We start from the raw sequence: 13,230 nt of genomic DNA, 5'->3' as shown, positions 1-13,230 counted from the left end.
TAGGATACAGGGTGGGAGAGGGGGCACCTTGACATGAGCACCCCTCCTTTCCTTCCCCTGCCCTGCATCAAAAGCAGGAGGCTCTTGAGGGGACAGCTCCAAGACAAAGGGCAGGAGATGCACAGCAGTGGGGGGAGAGGCAGCTGAAGTGCTAGTCCTCGATAGCCTCGTGGCTAAACCAGTTAGGATCACCTTTCAGAGGCTCAAAGATCTACAAGTAGATCCCGATCTACTGGTTGGTGACCACTGCTCTAAGAGATCTCTAATATTGCATCTGCCAAAACAGATTTGTAGATGAGAAACAGCAACTGGTTGGAGAGTAGTTATCAGTGGCTCACATTCGAACTAGAAGACATATTGAGTGTGGCCTACAGGGATCTGTTTGGAATTCTGTCCTATTCAATATCTTCATAAATTATTTCAATAATAGCATAGTGAGTACACTTGTTATAAATGTTGATGATGATTCTAAACTGTGGGCAGATGTACAAGCACTTTGGAGGGCAGGTTTGGAAGCAAGACCATTCCTGCATCCTCTCCCCCCCAAAATAAATCCTATTGGAACATAATACTTGCGTTTCTGTTTAAGAAAACCTGTCAGATTATATAACTGCCAAATTTACTTTAGTATTTTTAATTAAACTTGAAAAGATTCATTACTCCAGTTAGAGGGCTGCATCCTCAGATAGTATACATAACCCCAGCTCCACAAATGTCTCTGTAGCTACTTCAGTTTACCCCAGTTAAGGGTCTACTAATTAGTGTCTGTTATACTAATTTCCGTTTTAGTAAATAAATTGTCAGGTGAATAAAATCTCTTTTACTTCTCTATATCCTTTTATCTAACAATTTTAATGAATTCAGTAATTACAAGTTTTTTGTTAAGATTGGCATCTTTAACATGTCAGCTATTAAAAATAATCTTTTAAATATAACAGTAATTCAAAAGACAAACTTTTTGAAAGCATTCATTTTGGATCACTTGTGCCATTCTTGAATTATTATTTTTTAACTTTTTCTATTTCAGGTAAATATGCTGAAGATATATTTGGTGAGCTTTTTAATGAAGCACACAGTTTCTCCTTCAGGGTTAACTCCTTACAAGAACGTGTGGACCGTTTATCTGTCAGTGTTACACAACTTGACCCAAAGGAAGAAGAATGTAAGTTTACTTCCATACATGACTCTGTGATTCTTACATTGAAGAGTATTTCCTTTGTGCTGTAAATACATTGATATGAGAAATGAAAAGAAGGATGATTTTATGGGTAAGACACAAGACTGAGAATTGTGAGACAGAGGTTCTCCTTCTAGTCCTGAAACAAAAGCCCTATGTGACTTTGAGCGTGTCTTTCAGCCAAATTTGCATACCTGTGTGCTTAACACCTATGACTTCCATTGATTTAGACTGAAGGTGCTAGAGGAGTATGACATGACATTGTTATTTATTATACAAGTTGTATCTTCCTAAACTAGGACTCTCTGGTCCGGAAACATCTGTGGTCTGGAGGCTGAGTCCAAGCCAGGGGACAGCAGGTCCAGAAGCAGCCAGCAGTAGGGTAGGATTGGAAGGCCAGTGACAGGGGACCTTCCCTAGTCTGGCAAATCCCTTCATTCAGGACCAGTCCAGTCCTGAGGGTGCCGGAGCAGCGAGGTCCAACCTGTATTTTCATTTTTATTCATGATTAAGTCAATTTCTGGGAGCAAATCGATAATCAGTTTTCACTGTCATGAGTGAGATTTATAAGCATGTGTATGAACAAGGTGTCAGTAATTGATACATTGTAATTCTTTATTAAAAAGTATATAACTTTGGGCTCAGGGTGAAGTTTGAGCCGTAGCTATGTCTATCAAATGTTTTTTTCTCATATCTGATCCAGGATAGGCATAATGCTGTTCAGCTCTCCCTTCTCATTCTTCTCTCATCCATCCTCTCTTCTGTCTGCTGACCGTCAGTGAATAACTCTTTGTTTAGCTGTGGAACTTTGACATTAGAAAATCAAGGATTAGCCTTTGCTACTTCTTTCCCTGCCTTTTTTTCCCCCTTTGTGTCTTTTTTGTCCTCCTTTTTGAGATTTCGGATTTGTCAATTTTTCCCAGTCTCCTTGTTTTTTCCTGTCTCCTTTCACCCTTTTCTCTCCTTCCATGCATAATGCATACTGCAATTTTATTAAAGTACCTTAAAATAGTTAAATCTTTGTTATATTTTGCTAAAAAAAATAAATATTTGATCTATATTTAGGAGTTATTTCTTTTTGCTTAAGTGAATTTAGTACTCAGGGAAGGTTCTGGATAACTATCCTAAGTTTTAAAACCCTCTAGTTTTCCAGTCTTGGGTTTCAAGACTTAGTCATGAGATTTGAAATCTATCTAACAGTCCAAAATAACTGAACCTTTTGAAGAGAGCAGATCATTTAACTTGTGAAGGTACATAGATAGTATTTTATAGTTCTCAATTACCAAGGTTTTTTTTTTTTTTTTACCAAATAAAAAATACCTAACAGCTATGGCCATAACTATGTAGCAAAGAAAGATGGGTGAATATAAATCTGTCATAATCACATCTTTCAAAGAACAAGAATGACCGTTAAGTAATTTCGTTTTCTCCATAGCTTTGTCTACTGTAGCAGGCTCCACAGTTATAATTCTCTATTTATGAAAGCAACAGTGGAAGCTGTAGTGTCAACAGGGTTGTTTCACTCCTACATCATTAACCCTACTAGGAATCAAAGGTTGAGGGTTCTGTGACTGTTTCTGTCATTGATTTCCCGTACATGGTTAAAACTTATATTCCCTGTCTATACAGGCAGTCCCCGGGTTACGTACAAGATAAGAACAAACCTACAGTCCCTAAGTTGAATCTGTATGTAAGTTGGAACTGGTGTCCAGATTCAGCCGCTGCTGAAACTGATCAGTTTCAACAGCGGCTGAATCTGGATGCCAGTTCTGACTTACATACAGATTCAACTTAAGAACCCCAGGCATCCCCAAGTCAGCTGCTGCTGAAACTGATCAGCGGCTGATTCCAGGAAGCCAGGGGCAGAGCAACTCTGCCTCGGGCTTCCTGTAGTCAGCCGCTGGTCAGTTTCAGCAGCGGCTGACTTGGGGACGCCTGGGGCAGAGCAGCTGGGGTGCTGCTGGGTTGCTCCAGTAGCGCCGCTCCTCGGCACTACTGGAGCAACCCAGCAGCACCCCAGCTGCTCTGCCCCAGGCGTCCTGATTCAGATAGCTACACCCCCCACCCCCCCCCAGCAGACCAGGGAGATGTGGAGCAAAGCCGCGGAAGACGCCTGCAGCAGGACAGCCCAGACGCGCCGCGGCTGTCCCACTGCGGGCGGCCTCCGAGGCTTTGCTCCCCGTCTCCCTGGTCTGACCAGCAGACCAGGGAGACGGGGAGCAGCTTTTCTCACCCCGGAGGACGCAGGCGGCGGGACCGCGGCTCATCTGGGCATCCCGCCGCTCCCGTCCTCCAGGGCGAGAAAAGCCCTGTTCGTAACTGCAGATCTGACAAAAGTCGGATCTGCGTAACTCAGGAACTGCCTGAACTTAGACAGCATCCAACATTTTACCATTAGCCAAGATATGAAGTTTGGTAGTATACATGCAAATCAGAAGTAAATGTGTTCTAAAGAAGCTGAAGACTTGGGGAAAAAATAAAGAAAATCAATGTGTTAGACATGTGTCTCTGGAATACAGTTTGACTTTATGGTGCAACTGTTACGAAATAAAGCATAAATGATCCCCTTTAACAACTGTTACCAGAATGAGTATAAGAAGATCTAAAATATTATTTTCATCGCTAGCAGTAGAAGGAGTTTAGCGGGAGCCCAGAGCATCACTTTATTAGTATGAAAACTAGTGAAATTGGATCAGCTAGAATGACAGTGACATATTATAGGGGTTCATCGATCAGATCCTCAGCTGGTTTGAATCTTTAAAGTGCTGTTAACTTCAGTGAAATATACTGATTTACACAAGATGAGTCTTTCTTTTAGAAATAATGTTGAGCCCTAAGAAAACAAGTAGTTCAAAAAACATCCTAGGGTGATTTAGAGAACCAGCAGATAGCATTTATGAGCAATTTAAGTTTTATATAAGCATTGTGTTGGCCTGAAGTATGGGATGAATAGCTTCTGTGCAAGATCACACAAACTTTGCATCAAAAAGACTTTGTTTCTGCCTACAAATAATAGCTTCCCTACTTACATTTTCAGGAAATGTGGAAATTACACAGACATAAAATATCTAAAAATGCCAAATCAGACCACACTATTTTTTGTAATGTAATCTCTGAGAGGAAGATTCCAGTTTTCAATAAAAAGATGTTCTAGTTTTGGATGATTAGTTGCAGTTAAAGATACATTCATGGGGATAGAAAGTGTCAGCTACACTAAAGTGAGGATTCATGTTGCGTCCTATAGGAACACATGTCCTTATATAACTTCACTTTCCAAGACTAGAATAAGTACAAGAAATTTTGCATTCTTATTGTGATGCTTTCTTCAGTTCTGGTAGGCAGTATTATAGCTATTCTGTTTACAAATGGAAAACTTGTTTTTTTTTAGATAGCTTTACAGTATAATCTATCAGTGATGCGGCTGAGAGAACTTGTGATCAAGATTCTCTTTGTGGGACAAACAGTTGCTAAAAATCGATTGACTCCACAGTCTGTTCAGTATTTGGCTTGTTGTAAAACAATAGTCTGAAAATTTGAGTGATCTGTTTTATAAAACTAGGTAAAAATACACCAGATCTTTAAAACCTAACATGTATATTAAGCTCATACTACGGAACCTAGTCTTGTGAAAACTATCAAGTTATTCAGTTTGCCTAAAATATCATATCTTATTAGGAGGTGTTTATTGTTCTGTGGAATGCTAACTGTACTCTCCTGATTGCAGGCAGGTCACTTGTAACTGACCTGGATATAGGGAAAATGGGAGTAACTTTAGAGAGAGGATATATGGGGAAGGCAAAGTAGCCCTAAGGTAGAAACCCTAGGAGCAATGAAACCCAGGCAGAAGGTCTGAAGTGAATTTTTTGTTGTTAATTTCAGTGTTAATAAAAACTAAATCCAGGAAGGGTGAATTATTGACTCTATGACATGTATGATATTTATTTTAGAATAGTTTTTAAAGCACCTGCTCACAGAATTACTGCTGATTTACCACAAATTCATGATTTGCCTGAGGTGAGCTCTCACATACTCCAAGTCTCTTGAGAACTGAGAGTAAACCAAACACACCTCTCCGTTTTCAAGTAAAGGACTATGTTTACAATAATTAGATAATGAAATAAATCTTTTTGTGTCAAGTAACAAATAGTGAACTACTAGAATCTTATAACAAATGTGATGGGGGGCAGGTTATTTTCATGTTTACCCTTGGCAATCCACTTACTGGTTTAAAGTTTAAGTGTTTAGGGAAATTAAGTCTGTGCAGATGTAGTCAACATTCCAATTTCAGAAAAATACACAGGGCCTATTTTACTTGATGGAGTTCAGGATATTACACAGTAGGCTATTACAGAGTAGTGAGATGGGTATTCATACTTTCTTGTACAAATGGCCTTTGACAGATTCAGTTACAGGCTTACATACTAGCATTAATGGCTGTTTGTTGTCAGAGAATTAGGAGCCACAGGAACAATCCCCCACGGACATCTCATCCTTCTCTCCTGACAATGCTGTCTTTCCTGGGGACACGTCTCCTGCTGACGATGTCTGTCAGTTTCAGGAGCTGTTCAAAAGAGTTGCCAATAGCCAGCAGGTGCAACTATCTGAGGTCCAGCAAAAGCAGCACCGCTTGTTGAGAAACTTGCAGCTTCCCCAAAGATCGAAGGTTGCCCTCCCTCTTGACAAGGCCATCTTAGAAATAGCGGACGATATATGGCAGACACCAGCCTCAACCCTTGCTACAAATAAAAAAGTGGATAAGAAGTATTTTGTTCCTGCAAAAGGCATGGAGTTCCTTTTTACTCACCCACAACCGAACTCCTTGGTCGTGGATGCAGCACAGCACAGGGCTAAAGCCCCTCAGTTTAAAATGAGCAACACGGACAAAGACAGTGAACACTTGGACCTCTTTGGACGCAAGATCTACTCATCTGCCCCACTAACCTTAAGAATGGCCAACTATGCTGTGCTCTTGGCCAATCACAATGTCAATAACTTCGAAATTGGTCCCACTGTCAGAACATCTGCTGGACAATAAGTGCGAGGTGCTTAAAGCTGTAGTGCAGGAGGGGTACATGGCATCTCGAACAGCACTACACATAGCCCTCGACTCTGCAGATCCTGCAGTGCGAACCCCTGCCACATCAGTGGTTATGCACAGAATGTCATGGTTACAGCAAGCAGCAGTACCGAAAGACCAGCTGTTGAAGGTCAAAGACCTCTCCTTGACAGGCAGAGTCTTTTCACAGAAAAGACCAATCAAGTACTCCATTCTGTCAAGGATTCCAGTACCCCACTTTAAACTCTCGGAATATATACACCACCATATTGAAGAAAACATTACACACCATATCAAAGACAAAGACCAGCAGGAAGGGTTAGCGAATTATCCGCCCTCTCCACAACACCACCCTATAACATATTCACCCTCACGCAATAATACTTCGGCCTCTACCATCCTTTATACCAAAGGTCAATTTGGAGTTCCATATAAATGAACCCATAGTCCTTCCCACATTCTACCCTAAGCCACATTCCTCATCTCCACAGCGTTGGTGTTCTACATTGATAGGACATGGAGTTTTTGGAAATCTCAGACTCTCCTTGTATCCATGGCAGACTGCTTCAAAGGCAACTCCTTGTCCGCTCAGTGCATATCTAAGCTGATCGTCTCTTGTATCACACAGTGCTATTCATTACAGGGCAAGCCACTCCCACATTCTTTGAGAGCTCCCTTAACAAGAGCGATGGTAACGTCATCCGCTTTTCTCAAGGGAGTTCCCCTATGGGACATTTGTCGTGCAGCCACTTGGTCTTCCGGCCTCACTTTTGCTAAACATTATGTTATCTCTAACATTCAGATGAATGACGCGGCAGTGGCCTCTGCCGTTCTCTCCACAGCAGAAAGGTGATAGCTCTAAATCCCACCTCCTTTAATTAGGCTACTGTTGTGAATTCACCTACAGTGGAGCACCCACGGGGACACTGCTCGAAGAAGTAGAAGTTACTCACCTTGTGCTGTAACTATGGTTCTTCAAGAGACGTGTCCCCGTGGGTGCTCCACGACCCACCCTCCTTCCCTCTTTGGAGTATCTTGTTTGTTATGTCTTTCAGACCATTAGAGGTTCAGGAGGAACTGGTGGGAGCTGGACTGCGCGCACAGAAATGGCGTGAAAGGTACGAAACACGCACCGCGCATGCGCAGTCCAGCGGACTATGGCTGAAAAGATCTCCGATCTGCGATACCGGGACAAGCTTGACACCTAGGGTATGTCTAGACTACATGCCTCTGCCGACAAAGGCATGTAAATTAGACATACCAACATAGTCAATGAAGTGGGGATTTAAATATCCCCTGCTTCATTAAAATAAAAATGGGCATCGCGTTGTGCTGGCTCAGCTGATCGGCACAACACGGCAGTCAAGATGCAGATCGGTCGGCAAGGAGAGCCTTTGCTGACCAATCCCTTATGCCTTGTGAAATGAGGTTTACAGGATCGGTCGGCAAAGGCTTTCCTTGCCGACCAATCCACGTCTTGACTGCTGCGTTGTGCGTCTTGACTGCTGCGTTCATTAAAATAAAAATGACTGCCGCATTGTGCCAATGATCAGTTGAGATGGCACAACGCGGCAGTCATTTTTATTTTAATGAGGCGGGGGATATTTAAATCCCCGCTTCATTGACTATGTCATTATGTCTAATTTACATGCCTCTACCGGCAGAGGCATGTAGTCTAGACATACCCCTACAGTGGAGCACCCAAGGGGGCACACATCTCGAAGAACCATCATTACTGCACAAGGAGAATAACAACTTCTTATAAGTGACAGGTCTCATGGAACCTCTTCTGTTAAACCCCATGTAAGATTTAAGCAAATCTCAGTACTTATGCTCAACTGACTGCACGTAGTTAGTGCATTTGTTTAGCAATAATAGCCACTCCAATGGAAGGAGGCATTCTGTGGGCCCCATCTCTGGCCAGCCATATAGTAGAGCATAAGTTTTGTCTTCTGAAAGTATGCTGAAGTGACAGCAATGTCCTGTGCACCATGGAGCTCAGAGAGGCTTTATATATCATCCTATTTTTTTCTTCCTTTAGAAATGTTTACCATACAAAACTTCGATGATTTACAGAAGCCATCTAAAAACTTGACTTCCTTCTGTTAGGCTTAACTTGTATGTCAAGGTGGTATACCAGGATACATATCAGACGATTCTCTTTTGATATGTTATTGGAATATTCTCTTTCAGCAGACAATAGCAGAGATATCTTTTATAATGTACTCTTTTTTGTCCATACTCTCCCCCCCCCCCCAAAGGAGAAAACATTCACTTTTAGGGGCTTACAGCATAAATGAACCAAGTACATTTGAGCAAAATATAAATACGTCTATAGATATAGACTTGACATGAACTTTGATTTCAGGCTGACAGAAGAAACTGAAGTTCTGAAAGAACTTTGCATTTCCCTCATAATTTTGCATGATTAAAATCTTGCAATGCAAAAGAAGAAAAATCAAATCAGGAGAATGATTGGATTGTGCTTGCTATGTGCTACCCTGAAGCATAGAAATACATGCTTCCAGCGAAGCTCCAAAAAACGTATCTCAGGGTGAAACAAAGAACATATCCCTGGTCTATACAAGGACCTTAGTCTGAAATAACCTACCGCCCTCCCCCAAGTCTGAATTAGTAAGGCAATGTGTCCACACTACCGAGCCCATTATTCCAGAATAATGGGCTGTGGAATTTGAATTCTGTACTCCTGCTTTTCATGAGGAATAATGCTAATTCCAAACTTGTACATTCAAAATAATATTAGTGTGGATGCTCTGGTGCCACTAATTTGAACTAATTGGCCTCCAGGAGGCCTCCCACAGCTCCCTAGAGTACTTCCTGGGATTCTCAGTCCGAGGTAGTACATCCACATTAATGGAGTCTGCCTCAGTCTAATTTCAATGCTTCTCCAGAGTGAAGGCACGCAAGTTCAAATTTGTTAAATCAGGAGTTCTTAACTAATTATTTTATTAATTTAAATATTTAATTTGATAACTTTAGTTTATGAAATTTTCCACTTCTTTCTCTGCTGCTATGAAATTTTTAGTTTACCACAGCATTTTAGCAGAAGCTTGCTGCCAAAGTCAAAAGACCTTATGTACTATGTTTAGCTTCCAATTTGTTAAAATTAAAAAGGCTCTTAGCTTATCAATTTTCCTTTTTCAAGGATACCACAATTTTTTTAGGGAGTGATACACAACTGTTATTAGTTATTGATACAGTTGACATAAGAAATGCACTGTAGATCGTTGTCTCAAGAGAAAGGCATGAAAGCTAGGTTGATTATTCTTAACAAAAGCACTGAAAAATTTCCACCTACTCAGATCTTAAATTATTTATCTGCACTAGCACTTCAAGATTAACGATACTAAGAAATTCACAGAGTTGCGAATAGAAATGACAAATTTTCTTTATAAGAGCAACAGTATAAATGGATTACATATTCTTTACTTCATAGTTTGGATATAACTACTTTCACAAATGGCCACTAACAGCTAACTCACTGGTCTTTCAATTATTGAAGGATGTGTTTGTAATACACACCTTCAACCCCTCTCAGAAATCAATGTATGTTAAATAAGGAAATTAAATAAAACATGGCTGCAGAGAAACAACATCTGCCATGCAATGGATTTAAACTCTTTACTACAAGAAGGAATTTTATACTTTATCATGGTACATTTATGTTCTAAAAATACATTATCAAAAGAAAAGATTTCAAAGAATTCATTGGGTATTTCTGCAGTTAAATTATGATAATACTTACAGCACTGATTTCTCATGAAATCAGTCCCAGAGTCCTTTATCTTACCTGTCTCTCCAGTGTGGTTAGTGAGACCATTGGGTCACTACAGATGCCTCGGAGAAAGCACTAGTATCATATAAACCACAAGGCTGTGCAGAATGTCCCACACTTCAGTTCCCTGCACTTCTCCATTACTGGAAGATGTACAAAAGGAAGAGGCTACTCAGGCAGAGAAGATCTCATTTTCATCTGGAAAGTCTATGCAAGGTGGTAATTACCCTCTTATAAGGATAATTTAAAGACATTCCAGGAACTCCTGAAAAGGCTAGTGGATTCCCTTCAGAAAACACTAGCCGAGGCGGAAGAGCTCAAACACTCCTTGGTGGACATCCGACATCCCTAAGTAAACATTATCCTATCTATCAAAGGAGTATTATCTCCCACATATGCCCTGTGGCAAACACCTGTTACAATTGTATGATCTGTAAGTGGACAGATAAAAAAAATACTGTACACCACACAAAGGAATGGAGTATTTTTTCCTCCCACCTTACCCCCAGTTCTTTTATGGTGGTGGCTACCAATGAAAGGAACAGTTAAACATGATCTAAGGCCTCACTGTCAGACAAGGAAACTAAATGACTGGATTTGACAGGCAGGGAGAGCTATTCATCAACCAGTCTCCAATTTCATATTGCCAATTTCTAGGCCTTGATAGCAAAATATTATTTCAATGCATAGTGCATGATTATACATTTTATTGAGTATTTGCTACAAGACCAGAAAGATCAGTTCCAATCTATCATCACTGAAGGACAATTTATAGCAAAAACCTCTCTGCAGGCCACCTTAAATGATCTCATACTGCTTCCAGGTTTATGGTCATAGTGACTGTCAGGAGAAAAGCACCCTTGATCCAATCGTGAGGACTTCAAAGAGAAATTTGAAAAACAGTGGTAGACTGTTTGTTTGAATGACTCATGCTTTTTCACAAGCATAACGATTCCTTTTTCCACATACTCAAGAACTGCAGGGCAATGTTGCAATCACTGGGAATTTCTGTGCCTGAAAAATGATTTCAAACTTTTCAGAAATGAAGAACTTTCTACTACCAGCAGCACACTTTCCCTAAGCTTCAGGAGCCTTCAGGAGAAAGATTAGAGCTCAGAAACAGGTGACTCCCATTCCTACATTCACCCCTCTCTAAGAGATACTTTTGATGCCTTCATTAGCAGTGTCAAGTATTCCACTTCATCGGATCACCAGTTGTGTGACCACCCCTCCTTTGGAAAGTCACTCTCTTACTACCTTTCTTCCTGGGAGTACCTTACATCAGACAAGCGGACAGTGAATGTCACGAAAGAGCCTTCTATTCACTTCTGTTTTATTCCTCCATCTGGCCCCTCTTCTGGGATCCATCTCAAGAGAATCTCTTAAAACAAGAGGTCTGCTGTATCTCTATGGGAGCTATTGAACTAGTCCCATTTATTGTCTCTGGGGCCACAAAATGGGAGCAGGTGAATTGGGCATGACAGTTTAGTGAGTTTCAAAACAAAGAACATAACGTAGGTGCAGGTTGACCTCCATATACAATTTACTAAAATGCATAAATGCAATCAGTGCTTACTTTGAAATCAAAAAGGTGCAAGGGTCAAGTAGTTAGGTGCTAGAGCTCAAGCATTTTCTTGTCAGAATATTTGTGATAACCGAACTAAAACCTGTGCTGCCTGAAATACCTGGGTGAGAACGGCATTCCCTAAAGTGCAAGTTAGTGTTTCACCTACTTCTATACCTACATCCTAAATTTAAGGTGCTTTCCTAATTCTGTCTCAATCAATATATTAAATTCCCAATTCCTCTCTAAAAGCCTCTTAAATTTATATAGCTTAATTTCCACATGTAAGTTAATGTCCAAAGAGTGTATGAGCTATTATTTTCATTAAAATAAAGACTATTAGAAAATGTGAAGTTGCTTATTGTCTTTGGAGACAAGTTCTAGGGGAAAATAGTCCAAGGGGAAAGTAATCTCTGTTTAGCAACTGTCAGGACTACTATGGTCACTTAATGGGAAATTGATGCTGCAGAGATTGATCTCCCAGGGTTAGACTTAGCAGGTCTAGTAAGGACCCGCTAAATAGACTCCTGATTGTGTCCTCATCAACTCCAGTACTCCACCAGGTTGTGAAGAGTAAGGGAAGTCTGATGGGAGAAACTCTCCAGGGATCTCCTACAATGGGGATGCTGTGGAAATTCAAACTAAGATATGTCAACTCCAGCTATGCTATTCCCATAGCTGGAATTGCATATCTTAGTTCAACCTTATCTCTTAATGTAGACCTGGCCTCAGACAGGAAATATGGTGGCAGAGGGGTCACTCTGCTAAAAGTTAGGTAGCTTCTAAATATGCTTACAGGATATCACCTTTTCTGAAATATGTAAAGCTCCTACATGGAGCTCGGATTGCAATGATTGCTCTTTAAGTTTGGGAGCTGAGTCAGATGTTCATTTCTCGAGGGGAAAAAATGGTGGTTACTTACTGGTAACTTAAGTTTCCTAAATATCCACCTTCCTTCCATGCTTCACCCAATCTTTGAACCTGATTTTAAATAGAGGAAAGAGACTGAAGACGTTTGAATCCATGGACTGCTTTTATAAAATTCTCACAAAACTTTCAGATCCATAAGGGATCATGCTTGTGACGTGAATGAACTCATGGTTTTAAATGGTTCCGGGAGTGCAATGTTGAGGTATTTTAGACCTGCACAGACATATTTCACAGTTCCAAGTGAATAGAATAGCCTCTTTTCTAGATGTCTTTTCATTAGCTCTACATTGGAAAGACTGTAATAACTTTAATGCCTAATAGATTTCTTTTAAAGTGATCTGTAAAATAATGGATTCAGTATTTCTTTGAAATGTAAATTATTTCTATCAGAATAGCTAGTTTCTGTCAGCATACTGATATGCTACATAGCTCATCCTTTGCTCTAAACTGCAGGTCATACTTTAATGATTCTTGAAGAGAGACATTTATGCGGTAGCTTACCAGGTAGTAAATTATCATCAATTTATAATACTTTTTTGTTTCATTTATAAGGCAGCTTCAAACAAAACCCAATTTCTGTATGTTGCAATAATGCTATTGAAATACTTGATTTTTTTTATTTTTTCCCCTGAGTTGAAAAGACAAATGGGCAAGACTCTCTTTCAGAACCTCACATAAAACATATTGATAATACCTGTCAAAAATAT

General features: G+C 40.3%; 1 protein-coding gene across 8 annotated transcripts in view; it reads left to right on the top strand.

Moving 5' to 3' along the window:
- Positions 1-13,230, top strand: part of WASF1 (WASP family member 1) — a 188,391-nt gene that overhangs the window by 155,899 nt on the left and 19,262 nt on the right. For all 8 annotated transcript variants that reach the window (XM_075923109.1, XM_075923102.1, XM_075923105.1 and 5 more), the window contains one exon: positions 1,028-1,162. Coding sequence is in view for 7 of the 8 variants with exons in the window: in XM_075923102.1 (XP_075779217.1) it covers positions 1,028-1,162 (135 nt within the window). In the remaining variant the exon portion in view is untranslated. The remainder of the gene's footprint in view (positions 1-1,027; positions 1,163-13,230) is intronic.

The sequence above is a fragment of the Pelodiscus sinensis genome, chromosome 3 (assembly GCF_049634645.1).
Source record: "Pelodiscus sinensis isolate JC-2024 chromosome 3, ASM4963464v1, whole genome shotgun sequence".
Classification (NCBI taxonomy): domain Eukaryota; kingdom Metazoa; phylum Chordata; order Testudines; family Trionychidae; genus Pelodiscus; species Pelodiscus sinensis.
The sequence above is the reverse complement of the archived record's forward strand: the minus strand, read 5'-3'. Positions and strand labels throughout refer to the sequence as shown.